Consider the following 26,430-nt stretch of genomic DNA (forward strand, 5'->3'; position numbering starts at 1 on the left):
ATGTATAGGCTGGGAAAGAAGAAGGAGTTCATAGTACTACTTTTAAGTAGAAACTGAATTAAATCCATGTATTCCACCAGTGAGTATCAACATCACTTGAATAACGGTATAATTTACTCAGAATTATATTAGGAGCTGAATGGATTAACATGTTCTGGTTCAAGTCACATGACCATAACATGACATGTAAAAATCAACTTATAAAATATTCTACCCTTTATGCATAAATATAGTCACTATGAGTCATGACTTTATCAGTGATCTTAGCAGTATAAGGGGAGACTTTTGTAAGAATCTGTGGTTTGGGGGAGAAGCAAGATATAACCCACAGATATGCACATGTATGCAAATGCATCCACTCAGGGGCAAATAAACACTTTTACACTTTATATTATGGATATACAACAAATGATCATGTAAAGTTGAAGAGGTGTTCTATGCATAAGGTGTGTCTGGTATCTTGGGGGGAGGGGGGGGGGGGCTTCTAGACTCAGTGGAGCCAGTAGGTAGCACAGGCTCATTGAAGCCCTAATGACTCTAGTTGTGAAAACTAGAGGAGGGGAGGGAGGGGAGGGGAGGGTGGGAGGAAGGATATGATCCTTTGATCCTTGTCTGAGAGGGGGCTTCTATGCACGGGGCGGGATGTCCTGTATAAAAGCAGGTCTGCTCCGGGAGAGAGGGCATCACAACTCTGATACCAGGACAGCCACCAACACACCAAGGAATAACACTCTGAAACATCTACACTTCTTTAAGCCGGAGTTTCACCACCAGGAGTCTGATTTCACCCACAACATCAACAAGGCAAAAAGACTATTGTTGTCTATATTATTTCCCTATTAAGGATAAAAACAGCCCATCTGTGACCATGAAGGCACATTTCTCTATTGAATGGATGGCCCAGAGCAGCCAGCATCATCAGACAGGGACCACCACCGAGCAGGAGGATCTAGCTGTACCTGCCTCCTCCTCCGCTGTCGTCAACAACAAGGCCTTCTTCACCGCCGCTGGACTCTCTGCCTCTGGGACGCACCCGGCCAGCCTGCCCGGATCCTACTGCAGGCAGAGAGACCAGAGCCAGAGGCCTGGTCAGGAGGAGGAGAACCACAAGGAGGAGAACCATGGGAACCATCCAGGCTCCAAGCTGACCTCTCTGCACCAAAGCCACCACCATGACCTCCACAGCCAACAACGTGAGTTTGATAATCAAAGTGAAGAGTGGTGTAAAGTAACTAAGTGCATTTACTCAAGTACTGTGCTTAATACTTTACTGGAGTAAACATTTTAGTACTTTAATTTTTGGTACTTTAAGTACATTTTGATGCCAAACATTTTGTACTTTTACTCAAGTAACATTTTGAACACAGGCCTTTTATTTAACTGGTTATTATAATGAATGCATAAATGAACCAAATCTTGATATTGTACCAGATACTAATGTTTCCTCTTCCCTTCCAGTGGCCGAGGCAGGCTTCAGCAGTGGAACAGAGGAGGAGACCTCGGGGTATGAGAGCGAAGGTGGACGTTCCTTCTCGCCCACATCAGTGTTTAACGCAGACCTCAGCCCCTCTTCATCGTCATCATCGTCCGGCTCCGGCTCCCCTCCGCTGGGCAGGAGACCCCGCACGGCCTTCACGGCCGAGCAGATCAGCAGCCTGGAGAGAGCCTTCAAGAGGAACGCCTACCTGGGAACGCAGGACAAGGCCGAGCTGTGCTCCAAACTCAGCTTATCTGACAAACAGGTAGGCATCACCATAATATAATAATAACCATTACAGTATAGACATGATATATTTAAACTGTGTTCAGCTGTGTTTCTATCATCACAGTGAGTGTAGTTCTTCAAACTTCTGTAGTTTCAATAGATGTAGATGTTTTTTTGCCCCTAGCTTTAACTACATGAGCGTCGCCATTTTCGGCATACTGTAATAATAGGTGAATATTCAGTGGAAATACCAGAACTACAAGCTCATAAAATGCATCGGAACAGCAAAGAGATTCGAGGTCGAGGGGAAAAGGGAGAGGGCCCAATACAAACCCCTGGGGGACTCTGGTAGTTAAAAGAGAACAGACATTATATACTCTAATGTCTGTATGTAAATAGTGTCTGTTGTTTACCCATAGCTAGTATTGTGGTGGCTACGAACAGAGACTGATTGATATAATGATTATATCAGTCAGTCTCAATTAGCTTAACAACTTAAGCCCCTATACTTAGCTGACTGGAGTCCCCCAGGGCTCTGTACTAAGGCCCCCCTCCCCTTTTCCCTAAATATCATCGCCAGAAAATTGCCAATCTACAAGCTTACAATACATCGTAGATTGCCTGTTTTTTGATCTATAAGCTCACAACGCCGTGAGCTTATAGATCGGCTATTTTCAGCAAAGAGGTATAGTTGTAGAAAAAAGAGCAGACCAAGTAAAAAAATCTGAAACACAATTTTATACAATATAGAGGGGGTCCCTGCTTCATCTCTCTCTTAGCTAGGGTGTTTTTGGCCTGAAACATGTTGTTCTAAATGAGTTGAATTGCCCTCAATTTAGAGAACTTTTGTCTAATAAGATTCTCCCTCTCTATTTTCCCTCTCAGGTCCGAAACTGGTTCCAGAACCGACGCATGAAGCTGAAGCGCACGGTGCAGGACGCCCTGGCACACGCCTGCCAGGCCAACATGGCCTCTCAGCTGCTTCACTACCCCGAGCTTCAGGCGGCCTACCGACCGGGGCCCTACACCCCCAGGTACCACCCGGCGGGACCCCACGACGGGCCCTCTGCCGCCCCCTACCTGCACTGCCTGCCGTACGGCTCCCACCATTCGGCCCCGGCCGCCTCGGCGATGACCCTGGACTCGTTCTACCACTACGCCGGGCTCCCGGGGGTGCTGCTCAGCTCAGGCACCGCAGCACAGCTGATGGGGTCCTACCCACAGTATTAACACGTACCCTAGTTCTGTCCAGTGCTTGTCAGACTCTTTCCATGTCAAGGACCCCCCCAAATTGACACACATTAGCCCGCGGCGTGGACCTCCATTTTCAAAAGATATGCCAGGGACCCCCATAAGAGAAGATTTTTTACAGCCATAGCAGTTATTCTCAACCATTTCTAATTCCAAGGACCCCCAGTTTTATTACGCATCAGGCCACGGAACCCTATTTTATACCATTTGGATCTCTGGTAGGCCTATACCCCCAATCTGCACTGTAGGATCTAACTCTGTATTTCTTATATTAGGAATACTCTCAGAGTTACGGACCCACAAGGGTCCATTTGGTCCCTAACTATCATTTAGTTGCAAAGGGATCTTCAAAGTACTGATTGTGTTTACAATGCAAAAAAAGCAACTACAACTGTTAAGTAAAAATCTGTTTATTGATATTTGTTATCCTATCCATACTGGATAGATTAATATACTGTAAGATGAAGAAAGATGTTTTGTAAACATGACTCAAATCACTGCTGTGCAATAGTATGTGACTTTATTAGCTATGATTTAAACTGATGTATAGTTCTATTTAAGTTCAAATATGTTTTTATTTTTGTGGCCGTTTTCCTTTTGTATCTGTTTTTTTCTGTGGTTATGAAATAAATTAAACCAGTTACAATGCAAATTGACTTGCTATGTTTTTGTGAATACTGTGTCTGACTAAAATACTGTGGGCTGTAGTCTAGAGCAGGGGTTGTAAAATAGGGATAGTGAAGGGAAGGAAAGGACTGTATTTAATGGTTCATGGTTGGCGGTGTTCGCCTTGGTGTGTCCACACACAAAACACTGTCTTCAGGTTAAACTTTACTTAAAATATGCAGCAGCACAGCGTCGTGGAATTCTGGATCAGGAATTCTGGATCAATCAGCAATCAATAAGGCACATGGGAGTCGAGACAATAATCTAGGTGGAGGTGGTTATGCTTTATGTACATGATATCATGGTCAGAAGTACATTAACACTCATGTCAGTGGTACGGTAGTTCTGCCTCGAGCACAAGGCAGAGATCATAGTTATACTGTAGCTGCCTGAAGGACAAACTGAACCATAACAAGATAGGCTGTACCAAAACAATAACTATTAGGCCTAGTGGAGACATCTAGGCTCTTACAAGCTGACAAATATATCATAATGTATTGTAGAAGTATTATAAGGGATGGTATAATATAAAGGTTAGATATAAGCAGCCATATAACTTCTCAACAGTAACAGCACAGGCACATGGCAATAGTAAGGGTATGTGTGGTCTAAAGAAAGGAAATGCATACAGTATAGATTTTAGCAATCATAAAATAAAATGCCATAATTATAGAAGAAAATAATACAGTCATCATCACACAAAGGAAATATCTGCATTAGCATGGTTCCTATAACTAAGGTAAGGTAAGTAATAATAGTCATCAAATAACATAATTTCCTTCCATGGAATAACATAGAAGGAAACATCAATATCCCAAACTTCTGGCAGAAATACATGCAGTAACACAGGGTCTGTTTCCCATTAAAGGTAGGGTGAGTGATTAAATAAGTGTTAAATAGCTCTATATTCTGATTGTACTCATTTATATAGAGTGTTTGTTCAGTAAAAGGAGTCTCCTTGTCTCTCCAGTTCTTTATTAAACAAAAAATGCATTTTCAGTGCTCTCTCCTGATTGGCTTAAATGTTGTCACCGACCTGAAAATGTACTATATTCTGTTTACTAAAGAGCTGGAGAGACCCCTGTGACCGAACAAATGCTCTGTACGAGTCTGTAGCAATGATTACTATCACAACACAGTACTTTAACCATTTTAACAACAAAAAAAGACCAAAAAATATCACTTACCCTACCTTTAACCAAACAATTAGGCTCAACACAAACATGACTTATGACTTGACCTTAACGTTAAGCACATCTCTGCTGACCAACATTAAACCAAACAAAGATAGCACTAAACACTCACTTATCTCATTGACGCTGACGCACACAAAAGGGACAGGTTTGGGTCTGGAGGTAACAGCCAGTTTAGGCTTCCTCCTTCTCTGTGTGGAAAGTCAGACTGGTGATTCCTAGCCTCTGAGGCAGCACACCTGTTCTAATCAGTTGATTATCATGAACCTCAGCTGGTACAACTTGTGTTTACTGTAAATCGATCTGGATTAAGAGCATCTGCTAAATGCCTAAACTGTAAACTGTACATAACTAGTTGAGGGTGGTATCAATTGGCACTCCACTGTGCTCTTAAGGGCCTTTGCAACAGGGGTCTTCAACGTTATTCAGGCCAAGGACCCCATAGCTGAGAGAGAGATGAAGCAGGGACCCCCCCGATACATATTGTATCGGGGGGTCCCTTGCTCCCTCATCAGAAATCAGAATACAAAACACTGATGTTGGGCCTACAAAGCAACCACAGGTATATGACACCCCCATATCTTCAAAGCCTGACCCAACCCTACAACCCCTCCCGCTCACTCAGATCAGCTAACACAGGGAAGCTGTCAGAAGAACCTTCCCTAAAACCGCTCCACACTCCTCTCCCTCCTGACTCCCAAACTGTGGAACAAACTCACCAGTGCAGTTAGAACAGCAGATTCACTACCAATATTCCACCGTAAATAGGCTCTATGCACATCAGCCATAGTATTACTTCCTTTACAGGTGTTACCAATGATACTAATGAAGGCTCTGTTCCATTTATGTAGCACAGTAGTTCTCAGATTTTTCAATTTCCACGACCCCCAGAACTCTGAGAGTGTACAAATGGAACCAAGGTTACACAACCGTAAGGGGCCATTTGGAAACCCCTTAAGGAACCATGAGATGGACCCCAATTTTAGACCAACTGGTGTAGCAGAGTGTTTCCAGTGAACCAACATGCACACGACATCAGCACCCTGACTCTGTTTGACCAGAATGGAACAGAGCCTTCATTAGTATCATTGGTAACACCTGTGGATGTCTTCTCAATATGTCTGCTGTGCATAGAGCCTATCTGAAGACTCACCTCTTCAGACTCCACCTCAGCCTGTAGCACTTGCCCCTAGCCTTGATGACCTTGCAGGCTTATGCAAAGGCTAAAATGTAACTTAGATAGCATGTTATGTAGACAGATGCCAGGTTCATGTGTAGACCTGGCATACTATAGTGTGTATAGCTTCAATGTACGGATTATAGATTTGTTTTCTTCGATATTCCACTGTTAGACTGATGATAGGTTCTTGGTTTACCTATGATCCTAGATACTATAATACTACTACTATACTATTTCTATGCATTTGATGTATTACCTTGTGTTTACCTTGCTTACTGTAAATCACTCTGGATTAAGAGCGTCTGCTAAATGCCTAAATTGTAAATTGTAAAACGTGTGTAATAAAGTGATCGCACCAAGAAACTGATAAAATACAATTAGGAAACTGCAATTATTGTTATATTTATTTTGTTCTACAGGAATTTCTTAAAGCTTCAATGTATTGTAATCTTACTAATATACTACTATGTTAATACAGTAACAGTATGCATAATGTAGTGGTTGGAGGTGGCCTCCCTACTCTTCTGCTGAGATATATAGACGCTGGGCCTGCATGGTGTCAGGGCTACGCCACCTACTGGCCAGTCTGGGAACCCATTTGTTTAAAAGGAAAACAACATTTTTTCCCCCTTTGTTTTTGTAGCAGAATCTGTCTTCAGAGATTATCTACTGGATGACAATGAACGTTATTTGAAGCAGATTGGACACTAGTTGTGGTGCCATCTTTACTGTAGTTCAGGAGAGAGTGTGAGTGTGTAACTATACTCAGATAGTACCTGTTTTTCTTCCTTCTTAACAGAATAATAATATTAATCTTTTCTCTTTTACTGTAGCACCCTCTTTTAACTACGTAAATACATGTTCTATTTTTTATATCTGAATAGGCTCTTGGTGGATTCTGTCAGGATGTGGGCTATATCTGTATGAATATGTGACATTATAGGATATAAACCAACCAGGTCCTATTGTATAATCTCATATTGGGGTACAGGCCCAGTTCTCCTGCAGCAGGCCACTTCGCAAAGGGCCCAGTTCTCTTACATTGCAGTTTATTCTCTCCCCACTTCCTGGTCCAATCTGGCACCCTGAGGTATACCAACAACTAAACTACTGTACACCACTGACAGTTATCGGCTTTATACTTCATTGTATGATTTTTTACATACTTAATTTCGGTGAGCGATCGTCGCATGACAAAGTATACATTGCGAGCTTGTAGATCTGCTATTTTCAAAAGATTGTTATACATTTGAAAACTTGAAATGGGACATTCTGTATAATGAGTAGTTTTACTTTTGGTACTCTAAGTACATTTTGATACAAATAATTTTGTACTTTTACTCAAGTAAATTTTGAATTACGGACTTTTACTTGTAACAGAGTGATACTTTTACTTCAGTAAAACATTTGAGTACTTTTTCCCACCACTGGTGTGTTGTGCAAGTAGCCTCAGCACAATTACACAGTTGTACTAGAGTGTGTGTGTGTGTGTGTGTGTGTGTGTGTGTGTGTGTGTGTGTGTGTGTGTGTGTGTGTGTGTGTGAGTGTGTGTGTGTGTGAGTGTCCCGAGGCAATGAGCTTCTAATGGCACAGTTGACTCCTTGACTAAAGAATGTCAGTCTCTCTCTGGAGGCCTCTCCTCTCCCACATTAAAATAACCCGCATGCCCTGTCAGCACACACACACACACACACACACACACACACACACACACACACACACACACACACACACACACACACACACACACACACACACACACACACACACACACACACACACACACACACACACACACACACATGGGTCCTCCTAGCAGCTGCCCTGCTCCATGGGCTGTTGGGCGGGCTGTTGGGCGGGCTGTTGGGTGGGTGGGTGGGGGGTTTCAGAAGAAACAGAGATCCTGAGATCATAGGAAGACACTGCTAGTTAGGAGACGAGGGAATCAAATGATACCAGCCAGTCTCACCATGTGCTTCCCACTTCTAGCGAGACTTACTTCCACCAAGGTTATCTGATTCATACTTATAGGTGCGCGCCAGTGCCTCGCACTGGAAATAAGACGATCTACAAGCTCGCAACACGGTGCGTTGTGAACTTGTAGATTGATTGTCTATTTTCGATTTTGAATCTTTGACCAAAACCCTGGGAGGATCAACTCTGGTCAACTTCTGGTCAACTTAAACTAGGTTTAAGTGATAACCTTAAACCAGGGGTCTTCAACAGGGGGTCCGGGACCCCAAGGGGGTCCTCAGAGTTACTACAGGGGGGCCCCTAATCTTTGTATGATGGGATCATGTTTTTTTTTACATTAACCACTTGAACCCTAGCATCCCTATTCTGAGTGGAACATTAGCCAAAAATAGCTGATCTACAAGCTCACAACACCTCGCGTTGCAACGCGTTGTGAGCTTGTAGATCTGCTATTTTTGGCAAAGAGGTTTGGTGTAGATGGGGAAAAAAGAGCAGACCAAGTATTAACGGTGGTAAAATGGTTAAATGTCTGAAAATACACATTAATCCAACATACACTGATGAAAATGCTGTCAAAGTCTATGAAACTGTCAAAGAAGTTAAAAATCTGCAACACAATTTTATTCAATACGTAGTGGGTGTGGGGGGTCCCTGCTTTATCTCTCTCTCAGCTAAGGGGTCCTTGGCCTGAAAACGTTGAAGACTCCTGCCTTAAGCAACATAACTTAGTCCTAAGCCAGGTTTAAACTTGAACCTAACTTAGTCCTATAAGTTACTGTAAGTTAAGTGGTTAACTATTGAATGGCAAACCTTGGCATGCTGTGGCCTCAGGGCAGGGCATACACACCTGTCAGAGACAACTGCTGTGTCATGTTAAAAAGGGTGTGTGTGTGTGTGTGTGTGTGTGGGTGTGTGGGGGGGGGGGGGGGGGGGGGGGGGGTACAACTGTTTTCAAGCACATGGTCATTATGCTCACATACAGACAGAGACTTAACTGCTGGACTTGAGATCTGATATGGATTTCCCATCGTCCAGTAGCAACAAAGAAAGGTCTCACGACCGTTCCAACACATAATCAATGACGAGCCATGTGGTAATTGGAGAAAATAATGCATTATGTGGAAGGTATTCAAGGTAATTATTAGACGTTTGCCTCCAGTACGGCTCAGAGTTGAATGTCACGCTCATACCGTGGCCACATACCAACAATTAAATAAGTGTTATTGATATTTTTGGTCAATACACTCTTTATATATAAACTCTGTGCCGTCACCATCTAAATCAGTCTGGGAATAAACATGGCTGTAAGTGGGAGAAGCCGTATTAACAAGTACCAGCTGAGACATTCAGCTGATAGAAGTGATGTCTTTTACACACCAACACATATCAACACATGTTTTATGTTCCCCATAATCCATGTAGTTAAGCATAGCTAGTGTTAGCTGGAATAACCATAAACTACTTCCAACCTGGTGTCATTATTTTTGGCATGCCATTATAGGAGAAAAGTCAAACTTTGCGTAATCTACAAGCTCTCGTCACTTTGCAACACATTGCAAGCTTCTAGAACAGCCATTTTTTTAGCTATTTGTCTACGAATTATAAGTATAGGGCTTAAGTGATTACAGTTTTTATTATAATTATTCTAAATTTAGAGCAGTGATGCATCAAAGGGTGTGCAGTTATCTAAAGATAATGAATTCCCCTCTGCGGCCATGGCATAACATTAGCATGGACGTTTGAAGACAAAACATGCATCAACTTTTTTTTCAACAAAGGTAAAAGTATATAATCATAATTGATACTGTCGAATGTGATCCACAACCCAGAGACCAATATCAAATACTGCTATTATAAATGAGTGTTTCTCAGAGATGTATTGTTTAGAACACATCTCTCTCCTCTTTGCAGATCATGCAACTGTTTTGTTTAAAATGTTTTTTAAGACACCATTCCCTTCATTGTAACAGTTCATAGTATATTATGTGTAGTGTACCATCAGTGGTGTAAAGTAACTAAATATATTTACTCCAGTACAATTGAGGTATTTGTGCTGGTGCCGATCTACAAGCTCACAATGGGTCTCTGTCTCTGTTTCTGTTGTAACCACATGGACCCTAATGTACCTATTCTGGGCAAGTCATCATAATAGGGGGAATAGTTGGTGAAAATAGTCAAAACAGTGGGATAAAATAGCAGATCTACAAGCTTAGCTGGTAGAGCTGCTATTTTCAAATTCCAAAAGAGATTTGGTGTAGAGTGGACTGAAAAAGGATACAGTATACGTATACTGTACAGTTTAACCACTTGAACCCCCGCATCCATATTCTGGGGGGGAACATATTCTGGGGGTGTACGCCGAGAAAAAAAAGTACAGAGCCAACTCGGGTCCAGTTTACCAAGTCTAGAGGGTTTAAGTGAATAGCAAAAATTATACGTTAGCATACAGAATAAAGAGATGTAACACTTCTTTGTGTGATGGTGGGTCTTAAGGAATGTAGAAATATACAGTCAGTCACAATATATAATATTGAATTTAAATCTTTTTAATCACCAAAGCTTTATAATTTTCACCCTGGGAAAAAAAAACAATCCTGGAAATGGTCATCCCAGCTCTTTGCATTTTTAAATTATACATTTTTTCTTTCTTAATATTTCAAAATAGGTTTTGCTGGTTGTTCAGGACTTTTCTTTTTTTATACGTATAATAATAATAATATCTCAATATATTTCTCTTTTGAAAAAACAAACAAAGAAATAAAACATCCATCCATGTGTTTTCTGTCCAGAGTCTATATAATATATAATATAATGTGCTGTTAAGCTGGGCCACCATTAACCATGGCCAGTCTGTAGCTCTGACCCGGGTTAGAAGGACTAGTAGGAACTAGATGTTCGACACAGTCCCATGTTGTTGAGGTACCAGAGCTGCAAGGGTCGTTCGGAGGAGGAGGAGACACTCCTCTGTCGTGTTTTTGATCCAGCGCTCCCCTCCATTAAAAAGATCTTTCATTCCCAGCATAGTGATCGTCTGGGAATGAATGAGCGTTTAAAAAAAAGAACAACAAAAAAAACAAGGTCCCGTTATATCCGCATGTCAACCCTGGTATATTAGGGTGTGCTCCCATTCATTCACTACTACGGTTACTCACACAGGATGTGTTCCTCTCTGCTCGATGCTTGTCTTGGACGCCTAGGCTACGACTGGTCGGTGTGGCGGAACCAACATTGCTTTTCACATTGAGTGGGGGGTATTAATAGAATGTAGCACCGCCGACACACACGAGGGTGATACGTTTAAATATTGCTAACATATAGTAAAACAAAAGAAAAGAAGCCTCTTTACTGATGTTAAAATTGCCATCTGTTGAAAATGGGAAGAGATGGGGGGAAAAACAAAACAAAAAAACAATTTAGTCAGGGAGGACGTCATAGTCCAGGCTTCTACAGAATGAATCCTCTCAGTAACTTCTTGTAACTTTTTTTTTTGAATAACGTTTTAAACATTTTAAATGCCTGTTATGTCGGCACCGCCCCATGGGTTGTGGAGTGGATCTCAGTGTGTTTTTTATTGCATGCCATCCCTCCTCTGAGTGATGGTGGCAGCATTCTATACATTCCTCTAACTTTGACTAACTTTACAAACATCCCACAAGATAAAAATAATGATAATAATAATAATATTAATGCCCATAAAAGGAAGAGACCTGCACTGGAACAGGAAGACAATGGATGCTGGCTCTCTCTCTCCTTACATGGAGCCACAGAAATATCTAGACTCTGCATTATTTTAATATATTTTATTTCATTATTAATATATTTTTTTAATATGAAAACGAAAAAAAATCTGTGGTTTCTTTTGTCGTTATAAAAACCAATTTGCTGGTTTTAGTGGGATCTCTTATAGATATATATATATATATATGTTTTAAAAAATAACTCAATTTTGCTTCTTTTTTTTTTTGACACATTCTTAGCCTATTGACCTTCACTGTTTGAGACACACACAACCCATCATCATCAAAACTCAACACAAATCTTGCAGCATAAATACATCAACAGCTCCCTGCTTTATTCTCTATGCCAGTGGTTCTCAAAGTGGGTTCTAGTGACTCTCTGGGTTCCATTTAGGGGGTTCTAAATTGATCCTTGCAAGTCTGTAACTCTGACAGCATACAAATGGAACCAAATGGACCCGTTAGAGTCCATTTGGTTCCATTTGTATGCTGTCAGAGTTAAGGGGGAGACCTTCAAAATGAAAAAGGTTTGAGAACCACTGCTCTATGCCACGATACTTATAGTAGGCTTACGTCATGCACTGTAAATGTGTCATCTGTGTCATTTTTACCAGATGTCATTGAACTGAACTACATCTCAACCGTGTTGTGGTTGTTGTTGTTTGTTGACAGTCAGTCGTCGTCCACGTCCTCCTCTCCCTCCTCGGACTCCTCTCTCTTGTTGTCGTACATCTTCTCCCTCTGTCTCTCCTGGATCTCCTTCATCTCCTCCGCGTAGCGACTGAACGCCCCCCCGAACTTGCCCCAGGCTTTGAACGGGATGGTGATAGAGTTCCTGTAGCTGGGCTTCACCTCGCTCACCCGCATGAACACGCCGTACTTGTTGGACCCGACGTCGAAGAAGAACCGCTTGGAGTCCACGGTGATGGACGTGCCCTCCGGCAGCTCCCCGCCGGGGGCCAGCGGCCCCCCGGCCCCCCCGCCGGCCAGCAGCTCCTCGTCGTCGCCGCCGTAGTCGTCGATGAGCTTGGCCAGGGCGTCCCTGAACTCGATGAGCCCCTGGGCCGGCAGGGCGATGGTCTGGCCCGCCAGCATGCCCCCGCCGGGGCCCCCGACCCCTCCGAACCCGGGCCCTCGGTTGACGGTCTGCCGGATCCTCAGGAAGCGGCCCCGCTGGTTCTCCTTGAGGTCCAGGTAGTACTTGCGGTTCTCCCGCACCAGGAACTCGCTCTTCAGCGCCCGCTTCGGCCCGCCGTCCTCGCCCTGCGCCTGGCTGGCCCGGGCGATCTGCTCCGGGCTGCTGGGCCCCAGCTGGGCGTAGTGCTCGATGAAGTCCCCGAGGTAGTCGCGGAACTCGGCCGCCACGGAGAGGCTGAGGGTCAGCCGCGACTTGGAGCCGCCGGCGCCGACCTCCGCGATCTTGATGAAGCGGCCCTTGTTGTTCTGCTTCACGTCCAGGTAGAAGCGCTTGTTCTGGATGTCCAGGCGCTTGGACGCCAGCTCCTGGGTCTCCGGCTGCTCGCCCCGGCCTCCTTGTCCTCCTCCACCTCCTCCCTGTCCTCCCTGGAAGTAGGGGAACCCTCCGCCGCTTCCACCTCCTCCTCTATCTCCTCTTTCGCCTCCTCTTTCTGCTGCTCCTCCGCCTCGCTCGCTCCCACTATCACCATCCGCCATCTTCACACCACCATTCAATTCCTCTCTATCTCTCTCTTCTCCGTCTCTCCCTCACTCTCTCTCTCTCTCTCTCTTTCCTGCGAAATGTTTATACTCCGCCTCGCGCAGGTCTCGCGCGTTCCACAAATAAGCCGATCTGCAAGCTCACAGCGGGTCGCGCTGCGACGCGCTGTGAGCTTGTAGATCGGCTTATTTGCGGCGCGCGGCACCGTCCTGCCTGCGAAGAACGGAGTAGTCGCTCCGTCCTCACGTCATCGTCACAGAAACAAACTGTGAGTGTGTTGCTGTCGGAGCTCAGATCCGGTTTAAAGCCCGCCTACTGTATCCGGTCAATTGGCAGGATAGACATGAATAGACGCACATGAACCGTTTCCGTATCCGTTTTAGACCGGATCCGCAGCCCGCAAAGTAGATTGACCTCAGTCTGGTTGAGTAGGTCCCAGAAGAACACGCCCCGCGGCACCGTTCATTGGCCACTTTCACAGGACTTCAGCCAGATCCCGTTTCCTCATTGGTCTATCTGTCTGCCAATCACGTCCACATGTGTCATCCATCCAATGGATCTTTTTAGATTTCAGTTCCATTTATTATGGAAAGTCACTCAATTAAATACCACGATGAAATAAATAAAAGCCACAAAGTAATAAATAAAAAACACAATGTAATAAACAAAACACATATACACACACACATAGAACATATAAAAATAAATAGCCTACATAAATAAACACAATTAAATAGATTTAAAAAATCACACCCTGTGTGAAGGTAGCGGTGCCTTTGATACATTATGTCATCGATATGTGTTTATAATGTGTTTATAGCCATGTGTCACGTGAAGCTTGACCAATCACTTTGTTGACGGGTCTGACCAATCAGAACATTGACGGGTCTGACCAATCAGAACGTTGACGGGTCTGACCAATCAGAACGTTGACGGTGAACACGGACAAAGTCAGGTATAGAGCAGGATCCGCTCTATACGCGCCGCTAAAAATGTTGATACATACCAATACGTTTGTACTTTTTTCAAGTCAATTTTGAATTCCAGCATTGTACTTGTAACAGAGTATTTCTACATTGCAGTATTGATACTTTTACTGAAGTAAAAAATGTGAATACTTTTTCCACCACTGAAGATTTAATATTACATCACAGCCATTGTAGGGCTACAGGACCCACACTACATATTGTATAAAATTGTGTTGCAAATTAAACTTTTTCATAGGTTTCATAAGATAACATCAGACTGGAACCTTTTCCATCATCAGACATGATGACTCACTGTTAACTGTTTACAAGTTCAACAGTTTAAAGTCAGTTTGGTTGCAGTGTCCAGGCTGCTCCACTGGGTGACGCCAAGGTAAGTAAAAGTTCCCTTACCTAGATCTAGTGTACACTAGAACTAGATCACTAGATCTGTGTGCATCCTTACGGTAAGGATGCACACATCATGTACACTAGATCACTAGTGGTCATTTACCACAGCCAGCCACTTAGGGTTAAATAAATGTGTTTTTTTGTTTTTGAGTGTTTTCTTTCACAGTGACCACTCCATGGATCATCCTATGAATCCTCAGAGGATCTGATTGATTGATTGATTGATGTACTTTATTTAGTAAGACATGAGAACAACAGTACATGGAAGTACAAATTCACAATACAAGGTCTACTAAACTGGAAGACTCAGCACTGAGCTTGTTTAAGATGAGATCCCCATGCACACAAATCATGATGACATATACGAGACAGACAGATATACACACTACTATACAGAACGTTATGCAATCAGCTTACAGGTTACTGGTATGAAGAGTGAAAAATATGTACAAGAGAAGAAAAAAAATGGGGAGGGGGGGTAGGTTAAGACTTAGACAGGGGCCATTTTCGAATTGCAGCCTCCTGAAGGTGTATCTTTAGGGCAGTTTTGAAAGTGAGTAGGGTTTTACACTCCTTTACTCCTTTTGGTGGGGCATTCCACATTTTTGTTGAATAGCATGAGAACGAGTTCATTCCCTTTGTTGAGCCAAATCTGGGTTGAACATGATCCTTGGAGCTGGGTCCAGGATCACCAGACTAGTGACCCTGGGCCCTACAGGGAGACAGGTAATCTCCCTGAACTGGACCCTGCCTGCCAACATGACATAACATATATATATATTTTTAATTAAAAATGTATTTATTTGAGGATAAACCCCTTGAGATGCATCATCATCAACGGTGACAATGAAACAATCTTAACAACATACAACAATCAACAGTAACATCAACAAAACAAACACACACTGTCCCAGACCACACTACATCTGCTACACATGTCATCTAAAGTTAATTAAAAAAGTTAAAAACGAAAACGTATCAAAATAAACTATATCCATATCAAAATACAATCAATTTAGAACAAGTAGATTTAAGAGAAGCCAGCAAAGTCTTGAAGACATGAAATGAGGTAATTGTTCTAATAGAATTTGGTAGATTATTCCAATCTGAACATGTATTAATAGATAGGGTTGACTCGGGCTCAGGCTCATTGAACCCAGAGTTGTGTTCATAACTCAACCTGTGAATTAAAACTCTCTCCTTTATTAATGTTAATGAAAGGAGAGGAGTTCATAAACGTGAATAAGGCTCACCATTCACCAACCATTGGTAGAGTTGAGTGTTAAATAAATTATAAATTATTAAATTAAATTAAGTACAAAGAAAGAAATTCAAAATAAACACATTAGTCAGTCAGAGAAATGCATTTCATTATGCACAACGTGAGAACACATCCTAAATACATCATTGTTTCATTCAGAACATTCATAAAGTAAATTGTAGAATCATCTCTGGAGTTTTCCAGTCCAAACAGTCCCTATACCTCTCTGACTTAAGCACTTAAACCCGCTTAAAATATATACTTTCACTGGAGTCCAACACTAAATGTATTGGTGTAGACTCAGAGCGAACGTGTTGCGGTTCGACACATTGTGAGGTTGTAGATCTGCTATTTTTGCTGAATGTTTAATCTGCAAAACAATTTATCACCCATTCTTGAGAATTGGGACAAATCATGTCCTACCAAAACATTTCAAATTATTAATTATTGACACTAATCTTACAAAAGCTTGGTGAAAAGGATTTATATATATGAATTACGTAAGTTTTGGTCTGGTTTCCTTTTTTTTTAGATCTAAACTTGCACTCTGCCAGAAAACACCCTCTCAGACAAGGATTCATAACTTCAAACATTTGTTTAAATTTGTGTTAAAACCATAAAAAAAGAGTTAACATGTCAAGTCTGTCAGTCCTCCTTCTAAACCCCCCCCCCCCCCATTAGCATTAATAGAACTCTAAGCAACTTTGAAGAATAAATTGTCTACTCACTATGACTGTGCTGTGGAATGAAAAAAACGTAACATTGCGTCAGACTCTGTCAGATGTCAACTCCGTCAGATGCCATCTTATGGAGTTGACATCTCAAATAAAAATCTGCGTGAGGTTGGCCCGTTACATGGTTTAATAGTCAACACTTTGATCTTTTAAAATATATTTTCCCGGCATAATTGAAGAATATATAAAAATAAAAATAAAAGTTTTGTCCCAATTCTCAAGAATGGGTGTTATATAATATAGTGGGGGGGGGGGGGTCCCTGCTTCATGTCTCTCTCAGCTAAGGAGTCCTTGACCACTGAAATGCATTGTAACATCCCATCTCTTAGGAGAGAAATGCATTGTAACAATATCCCATGGCTAGGAGAGAACTACAGATCACTTAAAGTAAATGTCACGACTCATGTTGTCCTCCTTACACATCTGCACAGGTTTATCTTCCTCCAGAGATGTGCTGATGAACCAGCCATGATGCTTCACCGACTCAAAGGTATTCAGGTCCATTCCTCCTTTCTTCATGTAGAAAAGGTAGCGATCCATGCCTCGTTCTGCAGTGAGGACTTCTAACTCTGTCTCAGAACATTCCTGTCATGACAATAGACAGACAGACAGACAGACAGACAGACAGACAGACAGACAGACAGACAGACATGATTACTTTTCATACTTAACCACTCAAACCCCTATATCGTTGTTGTTGGGCAGAAAACTCTTATCTTCATATTCTAACTTTATTTCATAAATGAACGCGCTCTTGATCATACTACAGTGTCACACAAAAGATATGTGACATGTCATCTATGAAGCAGACCAACCTAACGCACATGACAGCAGTTAGCTTGACACTCTTTATATTATTGTCACTGAAAACAAACCAAAAAAAAGATCTACAAACTCATAACACGTCGATGTCTTAAATAGGGTGATTAACTTAAAGGGATATTTCACTTTCAAAAAAACGTTGGGTCATTTTATCGTCTACTCAGGCTTTTGTGAGCCCCCCAGACACTTTTTAAGTTGCTTGATTCAGTATTTAGATATTTTATATTCATTTTATGAGACACGCCCCCTTCCTATACAAACCCATTATATCTTCAAACTACATTTTTAACATGTTAGATCCATCAAAAACACCCGTCCTTGGTTCTGGTGACTCACTCTGCCCTTTTCCAAAAAAAAATATAAAAAATAAATGAAAAAACACAGTCTCCTCACCTATTAGAAGGACAATATCAGTCACCAGATCCAAGGACGGGGTTTCCGATGAATCTAACATGGTTAAAATGGAGTTTGAAGTTACAATGGGTTTGTATAGGAAGGGGGCGTGTCTGATAAAATTACTATCAAATATCTAAATACATAATCAAGTAACTTAAAAACTGTTCGGGGTGCTCCCAAAAGCCTGAGTAGACGATGAAATGACCCAACGTTTTTTGGAAAGTGAAATATCCCTTCAAAATCCCTTTTATTAAACAGCCTTGTGAGTGAGTATGTACCTCAAGCATCAAGACAGGCTCCTCCCCCTGCCCAGAGCAGCAGATGTGATACTGGATGTTGTCACTGATGATGGTGAAGACCACAGGTCTCTGTCTGTTTGGTGGTGCTGGTCTGTACCGTGTTAGCTTAAACTTCACTGAAGAGAGAGAGAGGGGCAGACAGACGGGCATAAAATAAATCCTATATATAAAATAGAACCTTGTAAGCGATGTAGTTTGTCTTTGGTAAAAACAGTAAGCATTTGAAAAAGTTATTTTATGTCTGTGTGCGTCTTTCATAACATGTACTTCAGATACGGCCATGGTGCCAGCTGCTGATCAGACTCAGCTTGTTCTTCTCCTGCTGCCGCCATTACCGTGTTGTGTTTTGAGTTGAAACAAGAACTCAGAAGAGTGGAGGATATATGGATAGGTTTGTGCGCCTGGATGACGTATTTCTGCTTTTATGTAGATCAGAGGTCTTCAACGTTTTTCGGGTCAAGGACCCCTTAGCTGATAGAGAGATGAAGAGGGACCCCATACTGTATATTCTTATTTTTTAGAATGCTTTCCATTCTCTCATACAGGAACGTGAATGGCGCTTGCATTGTGGCCTTGCATAGAATTTTTAAATTCTGTTCAGCTCACAACCCAGACATTGTCACTGAAATTGTCAGCCAGCTCTGTGCAGTTTTGGAGAAGTAAAAACCCCTGACTACACACATAACTTCAACATGCCAGAAAACACTATTCCGTGTGAAAGCCATCAAACCTCAGAATGGTGAAGTGGAGCAGGCTGTTCTTCACAGCTCCTTCACAGCTTTCATGACATCTGACAATTCAGCACTAATTTATTTGGCAACGTTACGAGTGACTCCCTAGTCCCTGTGTAGCATGCAGTTTAACATGTAACCTGTGTAGCATGCAGTTTAACATGTAACCTGTGTAGCATGCAGTTTAACATGTAACCTGTGTAGCATGCAGTTTAACATGTAACCTGTGTAGCATGCGGTTTAACATGTAACCTGTGTAGCATGCAGTTTAACATGTAACCTGTGTAGCATGCAGTTTAACATGTAACCTGTGTAGCATGCAGTTTAACATGTAACCTGTGTAGCATGCAGTTTAACATGTAACCTGTGTAGCATGCAGTTTAACATCTAACCTGTGTAGCATGCAGTTTAACATGTAACCTGTGTAGCATGCAGTTTAACATGTAACCTGTGTAGCATGCAGTTTAACATGTAACCTGTGTAGCATGCAGTTTAACATGTAACCTGTGTAGCATGCAGTTTAACATGTAACCTGTGTAGCATGCAGTGCCTCCATCAGGTGCACACATAGGAGCCAACCAGTGCTCGAGGACCTGCCTGTTTGCTTTCATAGGAGAAATTGCCCTTCTCTTATTTAAATATGGGTGTTGCTGAACCACAGTTGCTCTCCACCCTGCTCTCATTCAATACGATGTAGGTTAGGTCACTTTCTTTGAAAACGCTGAAAACGTTTTAGTTGAGCATGGCAGTCTCCATGTTTCTCCAACGAGTCATCAAAACCGCCGAGAGGATTATTGGAGTAGATCTCCCTGCCATGGACACAATCTACACACAGCGCTGTAGGAGGAGAGCACAGAGCATCCTTGAGGATCAACATCATCCTGCTCACCCTCTGTTCGTGTGGAGGGACTCAGGACACAACCTGAGACACCACAGACCAGAGAGCATCTCCACCCACACAACACGCTTTTTTAACAGCTTTTTTCCTGCCACTGTGCGCTTAGTAGCCGAGGACATTAGGGACGGTAGTCAATATGACAGATGAACTGAATCCGAGCAGATGAACTAAATTAGGACAGATCGTGATAAGACGAATTGCACCACTATTTGCACTGTTTTTATTTTTTATTTTTTACTATGACGGGCTTATTTATTGTATTTGATATTGTCTTTGGTGAGTGTGGTAGGATATTATGTAGGATTGTAGGATGTACTGTATGTTCTCTCTGTACTTTCTGTCTTCTTTTTTAAAATGCTGACCCTGGGAGCTGAGCTCCAAGATTTCCTATGCACTTGTGCAAATGGCAAATAAAGTCTATTCTATTCTATTCTATTCTTCTTGTTAAAACCAGAGTATAAAAGGCACGAAAATAGCAAAATAAATTGTCAGCACTCGCTATGCAACCCTTTTAAAAACACGCAGCAGAAGAAGATAATGTAAACATTTCTCAGACATATGTCGGTCGCACAGTTATTATTTCTCCCATTTCTCTTCTGGACGATCATCCAGAAGGGTGAAATAATAACTGTTAAAAGCAGCAACAAACAGAATGGCGTTTTAAAAGGCGATCTAGAAGAACTAACTAATGTTATTAATTATAATAATTGCGTTGTGAGATTGCTATAGATAGATAGATAGATAATATAGCCTGTTCTCACAGCAGCATGTGCGAGGCGTGTTTGTGTGGAGGAGCTGTCACTCAAGACAGCGGTGGGGGCTTCTGATAGAGTGCGGTGTGATTCGAAAGCACAGCGTCAGTGTCGACTCTCAGGTGCATTCATCAACTTCTTTTCACACCATCCAACCGACTGATCTCCTGAATTCATTCGACTGCCAGTCTGTAGCCAACGTGGTACAAAAAAAGAACCTATTTTGATATGATTTTATAGTGTAGCTTGTCTTGTAGGTACCTGTCTGAGATCCTCCTTTGGGAGTGGTGGCCAGTAGTTGGTTCTCGTTGGACTGGACCAGCTTCTTGTGCCGGGTGTCACACGGAGTATACTCCTCACATCCCGAATTCCGGCGACGGAAGGATTCCTTCATGGATGCAAGGCCATGAACGATGGTCCTCATGATGTTGTCTGGATGGAGGAGAAGAAAAGCCTTATTTTAGACACACAGTGGAATCAATCAAATTCAAGCTTGTTGTTGGTTAAGGAGTTCATGAAATGCTTGAGAATAATTGTTTCAACACTAATCCTCAAGTGTCAATGTATCCATTTGTAAAATGGGTCCATTTGGTTAACAGCAGTATTTATACACTCTCAGGGCCCTATTTAGATGAACTATAGTGGTTCCCAAACTCGGGGTCCCCAAATTATTTTGGGGGGTCCCCAGATGATTATCTTATTGTGCAACATTGTTTTCTCACTCAACAGTAAACAAACCAACATACAGTATAATTGTATATCTGCACATCTATGAAGATACAATTTAAGTAGTTCTAAGACCTTTTTAATACCAAATTGACCAAATTGTTACATAAGAAAGAGACAAAATAGCCGATCTACAAGCTCACAACGCCTCACAGTGCGAGGCGTTGTGAGCTCGGCTATTTTCACAATATTTGTCTGTGGAGTCAAACTAAATGTAATGCCTACAATTCCAAGTGCTTGTCAGGGTGGGGGGTCCCGACTCCCCAGTTCAAATATGATTATTTTGGGGGGGTCCCCAGTTCAAATATGATTATTTTGGGGGGTCGCGGCCTGAAAAGTTTGAGAACCCTTGATCTATGGTGCAAGGCAGTGCATGGTTTAAAGCTGAAACTTGGATAAAGTCCAATTTTGATAGTTAGGTCAGCACAAAGTTAGACTCCAGGTGCAAAGGAGTTGTCCTGACCTCCAGTTTAGGAACCACTGAATTAGACAGTCGGTATGTGGTCTGTCTACTCTACAAGTATGTTTTATGTTTTACTCCATTAACAGCCAATGAAGCAAAGTCAATGGACAATTTCTAGTTTCACCTGGTGAAAAAACACGTACTTCTGTTCCTGTAGGGGTGGTTGACGGTATACAGTTATTTAAATTTACAATGACAAAAACTCCATAACTTTTCATTTCACTATTTTAGCATTTCCATGGGTTTGGTGTCAACCACTGTCAACCTAGCATCCCTATTTTAATATTTTGGCATGTCATTGTATGCAAAAATGTTCTACTTTAAAAATATATATATATATAACTGATCTACGGTCGCATTGCAAGTCAAGCCATTGTGAGCTTGTGGATTGGCTAGCATAGTAAATAACCTAGTCAGAATGTAACATACATGTAAACAGTTGGGTTTTAAGCCATTAGGATCCAAGGCTGATTCTAAAAATGTCTTGTAAACGGTTTTCTGAAAAACATATGTTGCTATTGTTAACTTATTGATCAAAGTAAAAGTCCAGAATTAAACATTTACTTGAGTAAAAGTACAAAAGTATTGGCATCAAAATGCACTTAAAGTACCAAAAGTAAAAGTACTAAATATTTGAAAATAGCCGATCTACAAGCTCACAACGCGTCGCATCGCGTCACAACGCGTCGCATCGCGACGCGTTGTGAGCTTGTAGATCGGCTATTTTCAAATAGCCTAGGTATAAAATAGGGCTAAAGTGGTGTAATGTATGTTTCATAATATCATAATTTATATCTGCAAAGTAACTAGTAACTAAAGTTTTCAAATAATTAAAAAAAAGTACAATATTTGCCTCTGAGATGTAGTGGAGTAGAAGTAAAAGTATTGGAAATTGGAAATACTCAAGTAAAGTACAAATACCTCATAATTGTACTTAAGTACAGTACTTAAGTAAATGTACATAGTTACTTTCCACCACTAAATCACATATTAGTTTATTTAAATAGTCAGCCATGCATAGCCAATATAGAAGAGCTTACCGCGGCAGGTCTGTTGAGGATGTTACAGGATTCAGGGTGTCTTTTCAGGGGCGCCGATTTGTGTCCTCGCGCGAAAAATTGCGGTTATATTATCCGGGTTTGTTACCTTTTTAGGGGGCTTTTGTTACTTTAATGCGGTTAATTTGGTACCAAAAATGTACTCCATGAAGTGAAGATCTCAGTGTCTTTTTCTTTTTTTGTGATGAGTTTGTCATGGGTGCTCTTCATTTCCCCTGGGTGCTTTAGCCCCGAAGCACCCGCAGTATCGGCGCCCTTGTGTCTTTATACATGAGATGAATGTCGTCACAGTGTAATCCAAGTGCGTTCATTAACGTTATTAGTAGTAACAGTTCAACCATTTGAGAGTTTTGACCTTTCCAAGTCTATGTCACAATCACTGGTCCCTGTCTCATCTTGCCAGTTCCTTTTCTAAAAGTAACCTTGTTGCCTTTAGGCTGGGATGTTCCAATGTCCGAATCTATTTTGTGCTGGTCAGTAGCCTCAGTTATCTGAGCAGGGGTGGGTGAGGGTTCAGCTTTTTCTGACCATGTCTCCGGTCATCATGACATGTTCTTAATTAGACTTTTGCAGAGTCTCTGTTGCACACACACACACACACACACACACACACACACACACACACACACACACACACACACACACACACACACACACACACACACACACACACACACACACACACACACACACACACACGCACACACATGTATCTGAGAGGCAGACACTTGAGTCTGCCCTCTGCCCTTTCTACTATCAAGTGCATATGGTTTTATTCAGATACATCGTTATATATATAATACATCATTTATTAACAAAACCTTTTCATGTCGAAGACCACCAAAATGATATGTATTTTGCCGCGGACTCCCATCTCAAAATATTGTTGTTCCAGGGACCCCCTAGAAGCAAAGATTTGAATTACAAATGTAAGCTTTATAATAAAGAAATACATCACATGGATGCAACTGGGACGCATCATCAGTGTTGTAGCCTTTAGAATATGTTTATATATATTCAAAGATTTGCACAAATCTCCCCAATTTTTGAATAGCCAAAGTATCGAATATGATTAAAGTGGTTAAAATGCCCCCCCCTCAAGGACCCCACTTTAACCCCCTATTTGTAACTATACCTTTCAGGACGGGAACCCCTTTTAGGGTTCATGTTGCTATGTACAGTAGCCTATATATCAACATACATTTTTTGTAATTTTTGAATAGATATTTGAAGTTTTTCAGAAAACAGGATTTAGAAGGCGTTTTTAGAATCGGCCTCAGGTCTATAATGGGTTAAGAATAGATGTGCTATACGTATACAGTATATATGTATATATATGTATAGCTAAAATCTAAAATGACACAGATGCTTTCCCAGATTTAATGGGTTAGGCCCAATCCACACCAATGATTCGCAGTACAACAACTACTTGCAACTAGTTGTACTTTAGGGCTGGTCTAAGGATTTAAGACCATCTCAGGAATGGTCTAAGGATTTAAGACCAGTTTAGGGCTGGTCTGAGGATTTAAGACCAGCTTAGGGTGCAATCACGTTTTGACTTTTCTCACGGTACCTAAGATAGCAGTGAGCTTACAAAGCTTTACAGTGTCCGGGGGTCACCTGCGGCCCCCACCTTCACTTAATGCGGCCCTTAGGTTAATATCAGAATAGTGATATATTATTGATTTCAGCTGTTACAATTCCAAACATGACCCGCTTTAGTTACTTCAGTCTATATTAGTAGCTTAATGACTAGTATTACAATTCTATTGTCTTTTTTCATGTTCAATGCATTTGTATTTAAGTTCATAAAGTTAACATGACTAAATGCATTTTGAAATTACATAATAATGTTACTTTTCAGGATTCAAATAAAAAAATAGCTAAAATAGCAGATCTACAAGCTCAAAACGCGTCGCACTGCCACACGTTTTGAGCTTGTAGATCTGCTATTTCTGCTACTTTTATGTGACATAGAATGGCCCGACAGTATTATGCAATGTGGCCCTCTGGAGTGAGTGCGGAAATATAGTGGCCCTCTCCATCAACAAAGATTGTGGTCCCAGAAAAATATAAAAATGAAATAATATGCATTATCAAACATTGAAAAAGTTGTCCTACCGTGACTGATCATGTCCATGTGCTCATCGGAGGACACAGCGTTTCTGAACGGTTTCATCCTCTTCAGAGCCACCGCCAACATGGAGATCCCCCCCACGCTGATATAGCCTGGTAACGCCTCCCTAAGGCTGATAGGCCGCTGGATGTAATCCACCAGATCCAACCCCACGTCCACGCTCCGGATCTCCTCCTGTACGCCGCCCTATACACATCAACACAAATCATTCATTAAGATCTAGTAGTAGTAGTATTTTATTTTGGTCTTAGCAGGATACATTCAATATATTCAACATTTCATCATATCACACCATATATGATTTAGACCAAAAAGGAGTAGGTTGAAGCCAATGGCTTATTTTGCCTATCCTTTTTCACACAAAACAAATTGACGTAAACGAGAAAACAGACAAAAGAGAAAATTAACACAACAGAGAAAAAAACAAGACAAACGTGATCACAACAACCAAAAGACAAGACAAGACTTAGGGGGCGGCCATAGCTGAATGGTTAGTGAGCCCGCCTAGGGAGCCAGAGGCCCTGGTTGCCCCAGGTTTCGATTCCAGGCCAGGTCAGCATATGTGTCGATGAAATGAAATTTGTCCCTGAGCAAGACTCTTAACCCCTAATTGCTCACAGGTTCTCATTGGAAACAAGACCGCAAGGACTTTCATGAACGACCTGTTAAAAGGAATTATCCTTATCCTTACTTACATCTCATCCTGTATGCCCTAGTAGTTAGTACACATCAACTAATCATTAAGATCAAGGGGAAAAAAGACTGATCTACAAAAAGGTATCTATATACATACACAGCATATCCTTCCCATACGGTATGTACATGAGGTTAGAAAACAGTGCATCAACATACAGTAGCAGCAAGTATAGTATACTGTATATGATATTAGACATTAAGGTGAAAAAAGTAATATCAGAGTGTTGTACATGAGATTAATGTGCAAAGAGTGTTTCAACCACGTTGTCATTTGTTCATTTGTTGTTCATTTGTTGTAGACAGAAATAACCAAAAAAAAGTTTGTTTCACTAACACTATGGGTTTAAGTGGTTAAGAGAAAAAAAACTTTAGTGAGATAATGCACCAACTTACCATACATATGCAGGTGCGGCTTTCAAATGAGTCCTCAGTTGAACTGAAATAAATAAAAAAAACAGACCAAAACCATCATTATTAAAATACCTCGGGACAACATTCCAAATACAACATGTTCAATGTGAAGCATTAAGACTAAAAGTAATGGGTACACATGAATAATAAGTTAAAAGTGCTGTATGGTATTTGTTGTTAGAATAAGTGTTAAATACACAGAAAATATTTTTTCAGGTCCGTATATCAATTTGATCAAATAGCTAAAATACGTGAAACAACACAAATTATTACAAATGCATATAAT

General features: G+C 41.5%; 3 protein-coding genes across 5 annotated transcripts; 1 reads left to right on the forward strand and 2 right to left on the reverse strand.

Annotated features, from left to right (window-relative positions):
* Nucleotides 1-868: 868 nt before the first annotated feature.
* ved (ventrally expressed dharma/bozozok antagonist) lies at nt 869-2,935 on the forward strand (the record flags this gene model as incomplete). The annotated part of the gene is made up of 3 exons (XM_084046483.1): nt 869-1,193; nt 1,459-1,742; nt 2,591-2,935. The coding sequence occupies 3 exons, from the start codon at nt 869-871 to the stop codon at nt 2,933-2,935; spliced, it is 954 nt and encodes a 317-aa protein (XP_083902609.1).
* A 7,559-nt stretch (nt 2,936-10,494) lies between these two features.
* Nucleotides 10,495-13,483, reverse strand: purbb (purine-rich element binding protein Bb). 3 transcript variants are annotated; one of them, XM_084046705.1, is made up of 2 exons: nt 12,265-13,483; nt 10,495-12,061 (listed from the first exon to the last, which is right to left on the reverse strand). In XM_084046705.1, the coding sequence occupies exon 1, from the start codon at nt 13,378-13,380 to the stop codon at nt 12,379-12,381; it is 1,002 nt and encodes a 333-aa protein (XP_083902831.1). In that variant the 5' UTR covers nt 13,381-13,483; the 3' UTR covers nt 10,495-12,061; nt 12,265-12,378. The 3 variants fall into 3 exon arrangements, with proteins under 3 accessions (XP_083902831.1, XP_083902832.1, XP_083902833.1); XM_084046706.1 differs by having other exon boundaries at nt 10,495-12,047; nt 12,247-13,483; XM_084046707.1 differs by having other exon boundaries at nt 10,495-11,333; nt 12,318-13,482.
* A 1,139-nt stretch (nt 13,484-14,622) lies between these two features.
* Nucleotides 14,623-23,120, reverse strand: LOC311038193 (interleukin-1 beta-like). The gene is made up of 4 exons (XM_084047579.1): nt 22,883-23,120; nt 20,915-21,085; nt 18,252-18,388; nt 14,623-17,340 (listed from the first exon to the last, which is right to left on the reverse strand). Exons 2-4 carry the CDS (start codon nt 21,075-21,077, stop codon nt 17,134-17,136), a joined length of 507 nt encoding a protein of 168 aa, XP_083903705.1. The 5' UTR covers nt 21,078-21,085; nt 22,883-23,120; the 3' UTR covers nt 14,623-17,133.
* Between the last annotated feature and the right edge of the window lie 3,310 nt (nt 23,121-26,430).

The sequence above is a fragment of the Gymnoscopelus microlampas genome (assembly GCF_963454915.1).
Source record: "Gymnoscopelus microlampas genome assembly, chromosome: 21".
NCBI lineage: Eukaryota > Metazoa > Chordata > Actinopteri > Myctophiformes > Myctophidae > Gymnoscopelus > Gymnoscopelus microlampas.

Excerpts from the sequence above, each read along its gene's own strand:
- purbb (XM_084046705.1), bottom strand. The coding sequence starts at position 13,380 with ATGGCGGATGGTGATAGTGGGAGCGAGCGAGGCGGAGGAGCAGCAGAA.
- LOC311038193 (XM_084047579.1), bottom strand. The coding sequence starts at position 21,077 with ATGAGGACCATCGTTCATGGCCTTGCATCCATGAAGGAATCCTTCCGT. Across the intron at positions 18,389-20,914 it reads CAAAGGAGGATCTCAGACAG|TGAAGTTTAAGCTAACACGG; the intron begins GTACCTACAAGA and ends CTCTCTCTTCAG. Across the intron at positions 17,341-18,251 it reads AGCCTGTCTTGATGCTTGAG|GAATGTTCTGAGACAGAGTT; the intron begins GTACATACTCAC and ends TTGTCATGACAG.